Source organism: Babylonia areolata, chromosome 18 (genome assembly GCF_041734735.1).
Source record: "Babylonia areolata isolate BAREFJ2019XMU chromosome 18, ASM4173473v1, whole genome shotgun sequence".
NCBI lineage: Eukaryota > Metazoa > Mollusca > Gastropoda > Neogastropoda > Buccinidae > Babylonia > Babylonia areolata.
The window spans coordinates 24,397,336-24,412,673 of record NC_134893.1 but is presented as its reverse complement, the minus strand read 5'-3'; the positions used below and the strand labels follow the sequence as shown (position 1 = coordinate 24,412,673).

The 15,338-nt window shown below is 48.0% G+C and overlaps 1 protein-coding gene across 2 annotated transcripts in view; it reads left to right on the top strand.

The window, feature by feature from the left end:
- Positions 1-7,136, top strand: part of LOC143291902 (uncharacterized) — a 46,655-nt gene extending 39,519 nt beyond the window's left edge. For both annotated transcript variants that reach the window (XM_076602042.1, XM_076602044.1), the window contains exons 7-8: positions 2,674-2,800; positions 4,104-7,136. In XM_076602042.1, the coding sequence (XP_076458157.1) occupies positions 2,674-2,800; positions 4,104-6,304 (2,328 nt within the window). In that variant the 3' untranslated portion in view covers positions 6,305-7,136. The remainder of the gene's footprint in view (positions 1-2,673; positions 2,801-4,103) is intronic.
- The last annotated feature ends 8,202 nt before the right edge of the window (positions 7,137-15,338 follow it).

The following is a 15,338-nucleotide window of genomic DNA, read 5'->3' as shown; positions in this document are numbered from 1 at the left end:
TCTGCAACAGAATCTGTCAAACAGGCGAATGGTCCACGGGTCATGGATCCAGTCAGATTACATCTTTGCTGAAGAACAGGATGGATTCCACAAATGCAGAAGTACCATCAAACAGATCTTTTAAGTGAGGACCCTTTGCGAAAAACATACAGTCCATCCGAACAAAAGTAATGATGATTATGATGGTGATGGTGGTGGTAGTGGTGATGGTGATGATGGTGGTGATGGTGATGGTGATGGTTGTGGTGATGATGGTGAAGGTGATGATGGTGGTGGTGGTGGTGATGATGGTGATGATGTTGATGATAATGATGATGATGATGATTGATGACGATGGTGGTGATGATGGTGATGGTGATGGTGATGACAACAGGTTCAGAACCTAGGGTTACTGGGCCAAGTGTACGCACACATATAAAGCCTATACTGACCAAGGTGATGATGATGGTGGTAGTTAGGTGATGATGATGGTGGTGATGATGGTGATGATGATGACGACAGGTTCAGGACCTAGGGTTACTGGGCCAGGTGTACACACACACATACAGTCCACACTGACCAAGGTGATGATGATGATGATTATGATGATGATGATGGTGGTGGTGGTGGTAATGACGACAGGTTCAGGACCTAGGATCACTGGGCCAGGTGTACACACACATACATTCCATACTGACCAAGGTGATGATGATGGTGATGATGATGATGGTGGTGGTGGTGGTGGTGGTGGTAATGACGACAGATTCAGGACCTAGGATTACTGGCCCAGGTGTACGCACACATACAGTCCATACTGACCAAGGTGATGATGATGATGATGATGATGATGATGATGATGATGGTGATCATGATAATGACGATGGTGGTGGAGGTGATAATGATGATGATGATGATGACGACGACAAGTTCAGGACCTAGGGTTACTGGGCCATCTGTACGAAAACATACAGTCCATACTGACCAAGGTGATGATGATGATGATGGTGATGATGATGGTGATGATGATGATAGTGATGACGACAAGTTCAGGACCTAGGGTTACTGGGCCAGCTGTACGCACACATACAGTCCATACTGACCAAGTTGATGATGATGATGATGATGGTGATGATGATGGTGATGATGGTGATGATGATGGTGATGATGATGATGGTGATGACGACAAGTTCAGGACCTAGGGTTACTGGGCCAGCTGTACGCAAACATACAGCCCATACTGACCAAGTTGATGATGATGATGATGATGGTGATGATGATGATGATGATGATGATGATGATGATGGTGATGACAAGTTCAGGACCTAGGGTTACTGGGCCAGGTGTACGCAAACATACAGTCCATACTGACCAAGTTGATGATGATCATGTTGATGGTGATGATGATGATGATGGTGATGACGACAGGTTCAGGACCTAGGGTTACTGGGCCAGCTGTACGCAAACATACAGCCCATACTGACCAAGGTGATGATGATCATGTTGATGGTGATGACAACAGGTTCAGGACCTAGGGTTACTGGGCCAGGTGTACGCAAACATACAGCCCATACTGACCAAGGTGATGATGATGATGATGATGGTGATGACGACAGGTTCAGGATCTAGGGTTACTGGGCCAGGTGTACGCAAACATACAGCCCATACTGACCAAGGTGATGATGATCATGTTGATGGTGATGACAACAGGTTCAGGACCTAGGGTTACTTGGCCAGGTGTACGCAAACATACAGTCCACACTGACCAAGGTGATGATGATCATGATGATGGTGATGACGACAGGTTCAGGACCTAGGGTTACTGGGCCAGGTGTACGCAAACATACAGCCCATACTGACCAAGGTGATGATGATGATGATGGTGATGATGATGGTGATGATGATGATAGTGATGACGACAAGTTCAGGACCTAGGGTTACTGGGCCAGCTGTACGCACACATACAGTCCATACTGACCAAGTTGATGATGATGATGATGATGGTGATGATGATGGTGATGATGGTGATGATGATGGTGATGATGATGATGGTGATGACGACAAGTTCAGGACCTAGGGTTACTGGGCCAGCTGTACGCAAACATACAGCCCATACTGACCAAGTTGATGATGATGATGATGATGGTGATGATGATGATGATGATGATGATGATGATGATGATGATGATGGTGATGACAAGTTCAGGACCTAGGGTTACTGGGCCAGGTGTACGCAAACATACAGTCCATACTGACCAAGTTGATGATGATCATGTTGATGGTGATGATGATGATGATGATGATGATGGTGATGACGACAGGTTCAGGACCTAGGGTTACTGGGCCAGCTGTACGCAAACATACAGCCCATACTGACCAAGGTGATGATGATCATGTTGATGGTGATGACAACAGGTTCAGGACCTAGGGTTACTGGGCCAGGTGTACGCAAACATACAGCCCATACTGACCAAGGTGATGATGATGATGATGATGGTGATGACGACAGGTTCAGGATCTAGGGTTACTGGGCCAGCTGTACGCAAACATACAGCCCATACTGACCAAGGTGATGATGATCATGTTGATGGTGATGACGACAGGTTCAGGACCTAGGGTTACTGGGCCAGGTGTACGCAAACATACAGTCCACACTGACCAAGGTGATGATGATCATGATGATGGTGATGACGACAGGTTCAGGACCTAGGGTTACTGGGCCAGGTGTACGCAAACATACAGCCCATACTGACCAAGGTGAGGAGACTGGACCTGACGGATGTGGAGGTGTCCCTGCTGTGTGCCCTCGTTCTCTTCTGTCCGGGTCAGTTCTGTGGTGGTTGGGAGGCGGGGGGGGGGGGGGGGGGGAGCGGAATAATTTATTTGTCCTTTTCTGTCCGGGTCAGTGCCGTGGTGGGGGGGAGGGGGGAATAATTAGCTTGAACTCTTCCGTTCGGGTCAGTGCTGAGGGGGAAGGGGGTTGGGTTGACTTGACATTTTCTGTCCGGGCCAGTAGTGAAGGTGGGGGGAGGGGGGAGGGGGGGGAGGGGATTAACTTAACCTGTTCTGTCCGGGTCATTGCTGTGGTAGGGGAACGATTGACCTCTTCTCTTCTGGTCAGTGTTGTGGTGCAGGGGGGGAGGCGGGGGGCAGGGGGCGACGGTGATTTACTTGATCTCCTCTGTCCGGGTCATTGCTGTGGTAGGGGGGATGATTGACCTCTTCTCTCCGGGTCAGTGCTGTGGTGGACGGGGCGGAGGGGGGGCACGGAGGGGGGATTTACTTGACCTCTTCTGTCCGGGTCAATGCTGAGGGGAGGGGGGCGAGGGTAGAATTGACTTAACCTCTTCTGTCCGGGTCAGCGCTGTGGTTGGGGGTGGGGTGGGGATTGACTTGACCTTTCCTGTTCGGGTCAGTGCTGTGGTGGGGGTAGGCGGGGGGGCGGGGGGGGGGGGGGTGTACAGGGGGGATTGACTTTACCTGTTCTCTTCAGGTCAGTTCTGAAGGGCGTGTGGGGGTGAGCTCTTCTGTCTAGGTCAGTGCTGAGGCGAGGACGGGAGAGGGGCAGGGATAACTGACTGGACCGCTTCTCTCCGGGTCAGTGCTGAAAGGGGAGTGGGGGGACTGAATGACTAGTCCTTGTCTGTCTGGGTCTGTACTGAGGGGGTGGGGGTGGGGTGGGTTGAATGACTGGTCCTTGTCTGTCTGGGTCTGTACTGAGGGGGTGGGGGTGGGGGGGACTGAATGACTAGTCCTTGTCTGTCTGGGTCTGTACTGAGGGGGTGGGGGTGGGGGGGACTGAATGACTAGTCCTTGTCTGTCTGGGTCTGTACTGAGGGGGTGGGGGTGGGGTGGGCTGAATGACTAGTCCTTGTCTGTCTTGGCCTGTATTGACTGGTGAGGTGGGGGGGCTGAATGACTGGTCCCTATATGTACTAAGGGGGTGGGGTCTGGTCCTTCTCTGACCGGGTCTGCACTGGAGGTGGTAGTGGTGGGGAGCTTAATGACTTACTGGTCCTTTTCTTTCCGGGTCGGTGGTGAGGGCGGAGGGAGGGGCGGGGCTGTCTGTCCATGTGTCACACACCTTGAAGGCACACAACAACAAACCGTGGTCCCTCTCCCCACAGATCGGGAAGGCGTGAAGACCAGACGCCTCCTGGAGAACCTGGAGACAGACCTGGCCATGGCTCTTCACTGTCAGCTGCTGCTGAACCACGGGGACGGGTCGTTGTTCCTGGCCCGTGTCGTGGAGGTCCTGGTGGACCTGCGGGGTCTCAGCGCCCAGTTCCTGCACCACGTGTACAACGCCAGGCTGAAGAACGCCTCCCCCGGAACTGTGGTGGACCCCCCGTCTCCGGCACATCCACCCCATTCACGGCCCAGCCACAGTGGGTCAGGGGGAGAAGGGGGAGGGGAGCTGGCTGCGTCACTGTTCCCCGCCTCTCCAGCCCACACTGACGTCAGCCCTGAAAATGTCCCGGCCACACCCACTTCAGCCCGCACTGACGTCAGCCCTGAAAATGTCCCGGCCACACCCACTTTAGCCCGCACTGACGTCAGCCCTGAAAATGTCCCGGCCACACCCACTTCAGCCCGCACTGACGTCAGCCCTGAAAATATCCCGGCCACACCCACTTCAGCTCGCACTGACGTCAGCCCTGAAATTGTCCCGGTCACACCAAATTCAGCCCACACTGACGTCAGCCCTGAAAATGTCCCGGCCACACCCACTTCAGCTCGCACTGACGTCAGCCCTGAAAATGTCCCGTCCACACCCACTTCAGACCACACTGACGTCAGCCCTGAAAATGTCCCGTCCACACCCACTTCAGCCCACACTGACGTCAGCCCTGAAAATGTCCCGGCCACACCCACGTCCAGCTGGTGGTGTGAGGCAGCGCCTGATGGCTCGGTGTTCGTGAAGGACGTTGTGGACAGCATCATGGACTGCATGGAGCACCCGGGAAGCAAGGGCAGGCCTCGCAACATGTCTGTCTTGTCGTACAGTGCAGGGGCCGCACGCTCGGCAGTGCCCACCACTGACGGTGTGTGTCGACACAGATCCATGTCCGATTGTTCTCCGAGTGGTGCCAGTAAAAGAAAGCTGAAACAGCTGCACAGCGACAACATCAACACCAAGAGACCAGTGATGGAGGGAGAGCAGAAAGAAATAAAGACAGACAGCGTCACAGAGAGCAGACAGCGCGTTCCATCAGTGTCCTCCTGGCCCCCACCAAGACACACCCTGCCCTCATGGCCCTCACCAAGACACACGCTGCCCTCATCATCAGGGTCATCGTCGTTATACCACCATGCTTTCAAAGACTCCACCGCGCGCCAGCGACCGTCGTCAGGGCTTCTGTCAATGCGTCAGCATATCAGCTTGGCATCTCTGTCTGTGTCTGCCCACGCCACTGTATCCACCCCTGTGAAATACGCCTCTCCTGCATCCATGGCACAGCACCAGTTAACTCCCTTCGTGGCGCCGAGAAAAGACCCCATGGGCCGTGTGTCACCCATGGAGGGTCTTGAAGGTCCAGTGATACCCAGAAGTCACATTGGACCCTTCATGACCCCAGGACATGACCTTGGACCCTTTGTGACCCCAGAACATGACCTTGGACCCTTTGTGACTCCAGGACATGACCTTGAAACATTTGTGACCCCGGAACATGATTTTGGAGGTCGTTCCACGACCCGTGACCCTGCTGTGTGTTCGGCGAGCCACAGACCTGAGGTGGCAGGTCCCCTGGTGCCATCAGTGCCCGCCCTCCACAGTACGTTCCGCTGGATGCCCGCACACCACCACTTCGTCAGGCAGCCCACGCTGTCGCCATGGCAACGTCAGGGCCTGTCTTCACAAGGAGCAGCCATCGCAAGACTGACGTCCTCGCTCCGGGACAAAGCCCTGGCTGTGCCGCGTGACATATGGAAAGGACCAGAGACACACTGTCCCCACCAGGCCCGAACCTCCTTCCCCATGGTGTGGGGGCTGCGCGGTTCAGGCACAGCCCACAGAGGGCCACAGGGCGCCTCCCCCTACCTCCACCCCGTCACCACGCACTCCAGTTTCCCTCCTCCTCCTCCTTCCCCTAGCCCCCAGCTGTACTTCCCACCCCCCCTCATCACGGCTGACGGGCACACTGTGCTGCCGGGCATGCTGACGGCGGAACACGGTGTGCCTGGGCACAAGGCTGACGTCAGAGCGGGGTCAGACCGTGGTGGCCCCACCTCCCGGCTCGGGGTCCTCTGCAGACCGCCCCCGCTCATGACGCCAGATGGACACTTGATAGCCCTCAGCCACCTCCCCACGCTGGGCACGCCCTAAAAACACACACTGTGCCCAAAGTCACACACCGTGCCCTGAACACACACATTGTGCTCTAGACAACCACACATCGTGCCCTACATACTCACATCGTGCCCTAGAAACACACATGGACACACACACATCGTACTCTAGACACACACATCGTGCCCTAGACAATCATACATCGTGCCCTACACACACACACACACACACACACACACACACACAATCACACTGTGCCCTACATACATCGTGCCCTAGACACACATCATGCCCTAGACACACACCTTGTGCCCAAGACACATACATCGTGCCCAAAACAAACACACCTTGTGCTCACGACACACACATCGTACCCAAGACAGACACATCGTGCCCAGGACACACGCACACCTTGTACCCAAGACACACACATCGTACCCAAGACAGACACATCATGCCCGAGACACAAACGTCATCCCCTTCACACACACATCGTGCCCTTCTGACATACACACACACGCGCACACGCACATACCGTGCCTTACACACATCCTGTCCTAAACACACATCGTACTGTAGACAAACATCATTCCCTAGACAACCACACATCGTCCCATGGACACACATCGTGCCCTAGACAGACAGACAGACAGACAGACACACACACACACACACACACACACCTGCCGTGTCCTGGACACACAGACCTTGGCCTGCACACACACACACACACACACACACACATCGTGCCCTAAACACACCTAGACACACACACCGTGCCCTAAACACACCCACCCACTGTGCCCTAGATAGACACAACGTGCCACCCCCACACACACACCATGTCCTAGACACACACACACACACACACACACACACACACACACACACACACACACACACACACCCCGTGCCCTAGATACATACACATACCGTGCCCTAAACACACACACCGTGCCCCCCCCCCCTCCCAAACACACACACACACACTGACACACACACACACTCACCCTGCCCTAAACTCACACACACCGTGCCCTACACACACCTTGCCCTAGACATACACACACGCACATGCTCTGGACACACACACACACACACACACACACACACACACACCACACACACACACACACCCCACCCCTAGACACACACACCGTGCCCTACACACACCTTGTCCTACACACACACACACACACACACAGACACACACACACACACACACACACACACACACACAAACGCACACACACACCGTACCCTAAACACACACACCGTGCTCTAGACACATACACACACCGTGCCCTAAACACACACACACCGTGCCCCCCACCCACCCCCCTCCCCCCCCCACACACACCCTGCCCTAAACACACACACACACCGTGCCCTACACACACCTTGCCCTAGACATACACACGCGCACACCCTGCTCTGGACACACGCACACATACACAAGCCCCCCCCCCCCCTTCCCGCCCTCTCCCCCCCCCCCCCCACACACACACCGTGCCCTCGACGCACCCACCGTGCCCCTAGACACACACACCGTGCTCTAGACACACCGTGCCTTGTACCTAGACACACACATTATGTGATGTTATGATGATACTGTATTCCATGACTCTCTGTCTCTGTCTCTCTCTCTTCTCTACATTTTCTCAACGTGGAAGCGCTTTCAAGTTTTTTTGTTTTTTTTTTCTTTTCTAAACAACACGTGCGCGTGTATGTGCACAATTGTTCGCATAGTCCTTTCCATGACTTTTTCATGAATGTGATGCTTTGATGATATTCATGCTTCTTTTTCTCATTCTTTCTTGTGATTTTCCATGTCAATCCTTATTACTATTTCTTTTTTGTTGTTGTTGTTTTTATTTTTCATCCTCCACACGCCCCCCTTCCCCTCCCAACCATTTTCCCCTTCAAGGGCTGAATAAAAAAAAAAATAAAAAAAAAATCCCCAGTGTTTGCTTATTCTATTACCTTCAGAAATAAAATTCTCTGTCTCTGTCTCTCTCTCAAGGACGCACACACGCACGCACTCACCACTCACACAGCAGTGAGTTCCCAAGAGTGTGTTAAACTAGGGGATAACACTGGGGAGGAACCAATGTGGCCAAATTCCACAACAATAATTTCCCTTGTGAATTGTCTGTCAGAAGTACACTCGATCTCAACTTCACTTCTGCATCTCAGCTTAGCATTTGCATCTCAACTTTACGTCTGCATCTCAACATTTGCATCTCAACTTTACTTCTGCATCTCAACTGAACATCTGCATTTCCATAGCGCACGCAAAAGAACCCATGGCAACAAAAGGTTTGCCCCTGGTAAAATTCTATAGAAAAATCCACTTCGATAGGGAAACAAAAAACAAACAAAAAAACTATTGGCAGGAAAAGATACAAAAGAATGGGTGGCGCTCTCAGTGAAGCGATGTGCTTTCTCTGCGGAGAGCAGCCCGAATTTCACACAGAAAAATCTGCTGTGACAAAAAGAATAATACAATACAATACAATACAATACATCTCAACTTTACTTCTGCATCTCAACATTGCTTCTGCATCTCAACTTTGCTGCAGGTTTCAGTTCAGTCTGGGCAGTGCTGATGTTGTCTTTGCTACCCTTGAGATCCTTGGTGGATACTTCATTGCCGATGATGGATTCCAGGTTGTGCCGAACAGCTCAATCCCTGGGTAGTTATATTAGCAGTCATGGTGGTGTTGTGGTTGGCTTGGTCTTTTCAGCGCTGATTTCCATGTCATATATCGTTGATGTTTCATCCAGACTGTGAAGTGGAGGTGTGGAGGTTCGTGATGCTTCTTCCTCCAAGTGTTGACTCGGCTGTCATGATCTTCAGTTACGTCAGTCGAGATGCGTTCCGGGGATATTTCAAACAGTGAGTGAGACGGAAGGCAGCCCTGATGTATTCCAGCTGAAGTACGGAACCCCTTTCTGACAGCAGCCTGTAAGGGTACCACATTGGTTGCTTTGGAGCATAGTTAAGTTTTTGTCCGATGTGAACTTATTCATTGTGGCCCATGGTGAAGTGATGGTGTTGCAGACTTAATTGAGGCCCATGGTTTTGTGCTAGTGTCTCCTAGCAGACATCATTGTGGCCATGGTGGTGTGATAGTGTAGCAGACTTCATTGTAGCCGTGATGTGATATTGTACATACTTTATTGTGGCCATAGTGATGTGATAGTGTAGCAGATTAATTGAGGCCCATGGTATTGTGATTGTGTCTCCTAGCAGATTTCACTGTGGCCATAGTGATGTGATAGTGTAGTAGACTTCATTGTGGCCATATCAATGTTAGAGTGTTTCCTAGCAGAACTCTTTGTGGCCATAGTGATGTGATATTGTAGCATACTCGTTTGTGGCCCATAGTGTTGTGATGGTGTTTCCAAGCCGACTTCTTTGTCTCCACCACACCACAACCCTCACCTCCTGTGGAGTGTCCTCAAATAGCCTCCCTTTGGAGGTACAGGGTGGGATTTCGATTTTCGGGGCTAAGTAAGGGTGAATTATCCTACAATCTGTCAAGCACAAAACTCTTCTCTGGGCATTCACAAAACCAACACCAACACTGCTGGACTGACAGTCTGCCACAAGGCCAGGAAGGTGGGTGGAGACTACAGTCCATTTATTTGTGCAGATGGTCACAGTGTGGAATACCAGTGATGTCTCACTATGGAATCCTCAGAAATTTATAGCAATTGTTGATATATTGTGGCGTGGGAGCACTGACTTTGTGCTGTGTGATGTGTAGTCTATGTCTGGAAGGTTCCACCTGGAATCCTAGACAGGTGTCACACATAAACACACGCGAGCATGAACACATGAACATGCACACATACACCCACAAGTGCACTCACACGCATACACACACACACCACAAACACACAGAGAAACACACACACACACACACACATAGACAAATTATGGCGTATTAAAAGAATATGGTTTATTTCTCACAAATCAACCAAAATTATAAACAAGCCAAAACCAAAACAATTGCATTTCTGAAAACAAGAACAACTGAAAATGCCTTTCACACAGTGTTTTCTTTTTCTTACAGCCCTTATATAAATGGTAGATGTCCTTCTTCAATGCACTGATGATTGCTTTTCTTTTCTTTTTTTTTCTTCTGCTGCCCCATTATCTGCATTGTTTCAGTGACATTACACCCACACCACTCATTCCAAGTCACAGTATCTGTTGTGCATTCCCTTCATGTGTCAGTGAATGCTGTGTATTTCCTTCATGTGTCAGTATACAGAATACAATATCCTTTATTTTCTCCAAAGAGAAATTAATTCTGTGTTGTGTATTCCCTTAAGTGTCAGCATCTGTTGTGTATTTTCCTGCCTCTATTGTGGTTGGTGATGCCACAGTTCAGTTTTCTAAATCAGCAAGGAACCTTGGGAATCATTCTTGACTCAAACCTCAGCATGCATGCTCAGGTAGTAAATCTGATACGCATAGTCAATTGTGAACTTCATCACATCAACTCTGTCCGTCAGTACCTTTCTGCTGAAACTGCTAAAACTCTTATTTCTGCTTTTGTGCTGTCACAAATTGACTACTGTAATTCTCTTCTCATAGGCTGTCCACATAATATTCTTTATCGAATTAAAAAACTTCAAAACAATGCTGCCCGTTTGACTCTCAGAGTCCCACGTACTGATCACATTTCTCCTCACCTCTGCACTCTACATTGGCTCCCCATTGAAGCGAGAATTAAATACAAAGTTGCATGTCTCTGCTATTCTGCTTTCCACTCCTCAGGACCTACTTATCTTTCTGACCTTATCAGTGTTTACACTCCCATAAGAAATCTCCACTTTTCCTCTGATGGTTACCTTTTGAAACTTCCTCATGTCAATACAAGAACCTATGGTGAACGTTCTTTCTTCTTTGCTGCTCCTCACATCTGGAACAACCTTCCTTATCATATCCGTGCATCTGATTCTATTTCTGCTTTTCACTCATCACTAAAGACTAATCTTTTTAAAGCCTATCTGTAAATACTCTCAGCTTCCTTTCCTCCAACACCACCCATGTCAGCTCACTTTGGATGTATGTATAGTGGGAAAGGGAGAGTGTGAGTGGGGGGCGGGTTTTTTGAGAAAGAGTGGCCATGAATGTTTTACGTTACTTGTAATATTTTTCTTTCATGTAAAGCGCCCTGAGCTCTTAGTGAGAAAGGGCGCTATATGAATGTACAGTATTATTATTATTCCCTTCATGTGTCAGTATCTGTTGTGTATCCCCTTCATGTGTCAGTACTGTTGTGTATCCCCTTCATGTGTCAGTATCTGTTGTGTATCCCCTTCATGTGTCAGTATCTGTTGTGTATCCCCTTCATGTGTCAGTATCTGTTGTGTAATCCCTTCATGTGTCAGTATCTGTTGTGTATTCCATTCATGTGTCAGTATCTGTTGTATGTTCCCTTCTTCAATCTGCCCTGATTGATCCCAAGACCTGCAGTGTTAGTTTGAAAATGTTTTCCTCTAATTTAGTAATTAAGAGTCCAATAATAATGATCATATTTAAGCAAACCTTACCACCAAAACCCCCTCCAAAGTCCATTCATGCATAAGGGAGATAATAAACTATCAGCATTGGGACTATAATTGTGTCCCATGGTCTGTCACATCTTTCCTTCCTCCACATCTTTTCCATGATAAACCAAATCAGACCAGAATTAGGGTTTCCATGACAAGCCAAGTCAGACCAGAATTAGTCAATCATACATTGCACATCAGCAGCTATACCAGAATTAGTCAATCATACATTGCACATCAGCAGCTATACCTCAGGAATGAAGCAAATGTCCAAAAGGAGTTTAGAAAAAAAAAATCTCTTTTAGTTGTATGTGTCTTTCTCAAACACACATACACATGTTGACACACACATTCATATAGGTCATGGATAAAGTAACCCACCACAAGGATCAAGACACATTTCAAAATTATCTATTGTCTACATGTCATACTGATTTGCCAATGACAGTATTTCAAAACAAACCTGTCATTTACATAAATGCCATAACTAGTGACCTGCAGTACACGGCAAAAAGTGTGCAGCTGACTGACACACAATACCATTTGGAAAAATATGCCACACTTATGACTTAAACATAATGCTATTTGGAAACATGCACAATACAGTACTGCATAGAGGGTAACACTACATTCTATGTGCAGGTGTACCCAGCCATACTGACACACCTTCGCCAGTGCTCATGTACTCTTCAAATAGTTACAGGCATACCCAGCCACATCCACACACCTTCACCAGTGATCATGTACTCTTCACCAAGTCACAGGTGTACCTAACTACGTCCACACACCTTCACCAGTGCTCATGTACTCTTCATCTAGTAACAGGCGTACCCAGCCACATCCACACATCTTCACCAGTGCTCATGTGCTCTTCACCTGGTAACAAGCATACACAACTATGTCCACACACCTTCACCAGTGCTCATGTACTCTTCACCTACTTGGAAGGCCTTCTTCCTTTTACACAACTATCAGTTCTGCTAAATGCGCACATATTTCTGCACAGTTTCTGTGCCACAAATCATATCTGGGTTGCCAACAGTGTGGTGTGGTTTCGGATTTGTGCTGTTCTTTTCTTGTGACTTGTTCTTTCATCCTTTTTTTCCCCCTCCAATCATGTCTGCAATGTTTGTTTACCTAGTATGATTAATACACATGTTGTTTTCTTCAGAATTTGCCAAGGAGAAATGTTTCTTGGTGTGGGTTACACACATGCTGAATGCATGTGGCACAAGAGATCTATCCAGTTCATCACTTAATGGTCTAATGCAGGAAGAGGACAGAGTACTAGACAAAACTGATTTCAAACCCAGAACCTCTGGCTTCTGTAGCAGCTGTAACTACCATGTACCACTTCACAGCAAAGACATGCTGACTTCAGCACTTTGTGGGTCACTATCATTGCCATGCATAATAATGTCATCATCACCTAAGACACTGGATGCTTATCAGTTTTACCCTAATGTAACCATATTAAGCTAATGACTCATATGGTCAACATACTAACATCAACCAGCCAGGCAAACTGCCATAATTATCTAAGGGGGAAAAAAAAGTGTGTGTGTGTGTGTGTGTGTGTGTGAGAGAGAGAGAGAGAGAGAGAGAGGAATAAAACAGCCATCCAAAATGAGTCTTGAAAAAATGAATAATCATGAATAATCTCTTTCAGGTTGTGTATTCCTCAGCCACATATATATGGAGATAGAAAGTGAGAGAGAGAGACAGAATACATCTTGAGTGATATTATGTCCAATCGAGAGAAGCCCACAATGGCAGGACTAATGGAAAAAGCAGAGCATCTGTAAGCTGGTCAGAGGCACTGTTTTAACACACAAGACAAATTTGTCACAAAATCAAATTGAATCACAGATATTTTTGCAAATGAATGATATACTCAGACACACGTGTATACAAAATTATCCATAAATTAAAACAAGGCAAAGGTATCAACACATTTTGAAAAACAAAACAAAACAAAAAAACACTCTGTCCAGCCAGCTTCATGAGCATGTGTGACACATGACCCTATTGGTGAGGTGTCTGTCAGCACATGGAATTGCAATAAACAGGTCCAGTAGCTTGGTAAAACACCAACCACTCGCCAACTCTCAAAACATTGGAGCAGTTTCAAGGCCACAGTTTTGGAATGGAAGAACATATACATATAAATATATATGAATATTCCCTGGACCAATACCACCATTATGATTACACTTTTGTGCAAATGTGTCCACTCCACTATTCAATGCACATATGGTCATCAAAGGGAAAATACTCAAGAAAAAAGTATCACTACCATTGTCTTATATTCTAATTAATCAACCAAAAGGAATCATAAGAACAGATCCTTTCTGAAAGAGATACTTTCACTGATTAATATCAAGAGTATTAATATCAAAAGATGCTTTCATTCAACACACATCCCAGTGTACTGTTGTTAATGAAAATGATAAAATACTCTATTGTCAGGTCATTGTTGTTCTGTGCTATCATGTTTACTGTTGCTGATGAAAATGAAATACTCTGTTGTCAGGTCATTGTTCTGTGCTGAAATCATGTTTACTGTTGATAAAAAATAAAATACTTGTCAGGTCAGTTTTGTTTTGTTGTCAGGCCAGTGTTGTCTTGCTGTCAGGTCACAGTTGTTTTGTTGTCAGGTCACTGTTGTTTTGTTGTCAGGTCAGTGTTGTCTTGCTGTCAGGTTAGTGTTGTTTTGTTGTCAGGTCAGTGTTGTTTTGTTGTCAGGCCAGTGTTGTCTTGCTGTCAGGTCACTGTTGTTTTGTTGTCAGGCCAGTGTTGTCTTGCTGTCAGGTCACTGTTGTTTTGTTGTCAGGTCAGTGTTGTCTTGCTGTCAGGTCACTGTTGTTTTGTTGTCAGGTCACTGTTGTTTTGTTGTCAGGTCACTGTTGTTTTGTTGTCAGGTCAGTGTTGTCTTGCTGTCAGGTCACTGTTGTATGGTTGTCAGGCCACTGTTGTTTTGTTGTCAGGTCAGTGTTGTCTTGCTGTCAGGTCACTGTTGTTTTGTTGTCAGGTCACTGTTGTTTTGTTGTCAGGTCAGTGTTGTCTTGCTGTCAGGTCACTGTTGTATGGTTGTCAGGCCACTGTTGTTTTGTTGTCAGGTCACTGTTGTTCTGTGTTGACATCAACCACTCCACTTCCGTGCGCTGGTGCTGGCCTTGCTTCACAGTAACCTCACTTGTTTCCCCTAACACTGCAAGCTGCAGTCTGTTGTCCCCCCTAACACAGCAAGCTGCAGTCTGTTCTGGCAAAGCAAGCTGCAGTCTGTTGTCCCCCCTAACACAGCAAGCTGCAGTCTGTTGTCCCCCCTAACACAGCAAGCTACTGCCAGGTTTAAGTCTGTCCTAATAATGCAAGCTACAGTCTGTCCTAACAGCAAGCAACATTCTGTTGTCCCTGCTAACACAACAAGCTAAATCTTTTCAGTGACTAGAAATCAGCCCCATCATCAGGCAGAAAAAAAAAGTTATAATACTGCCAA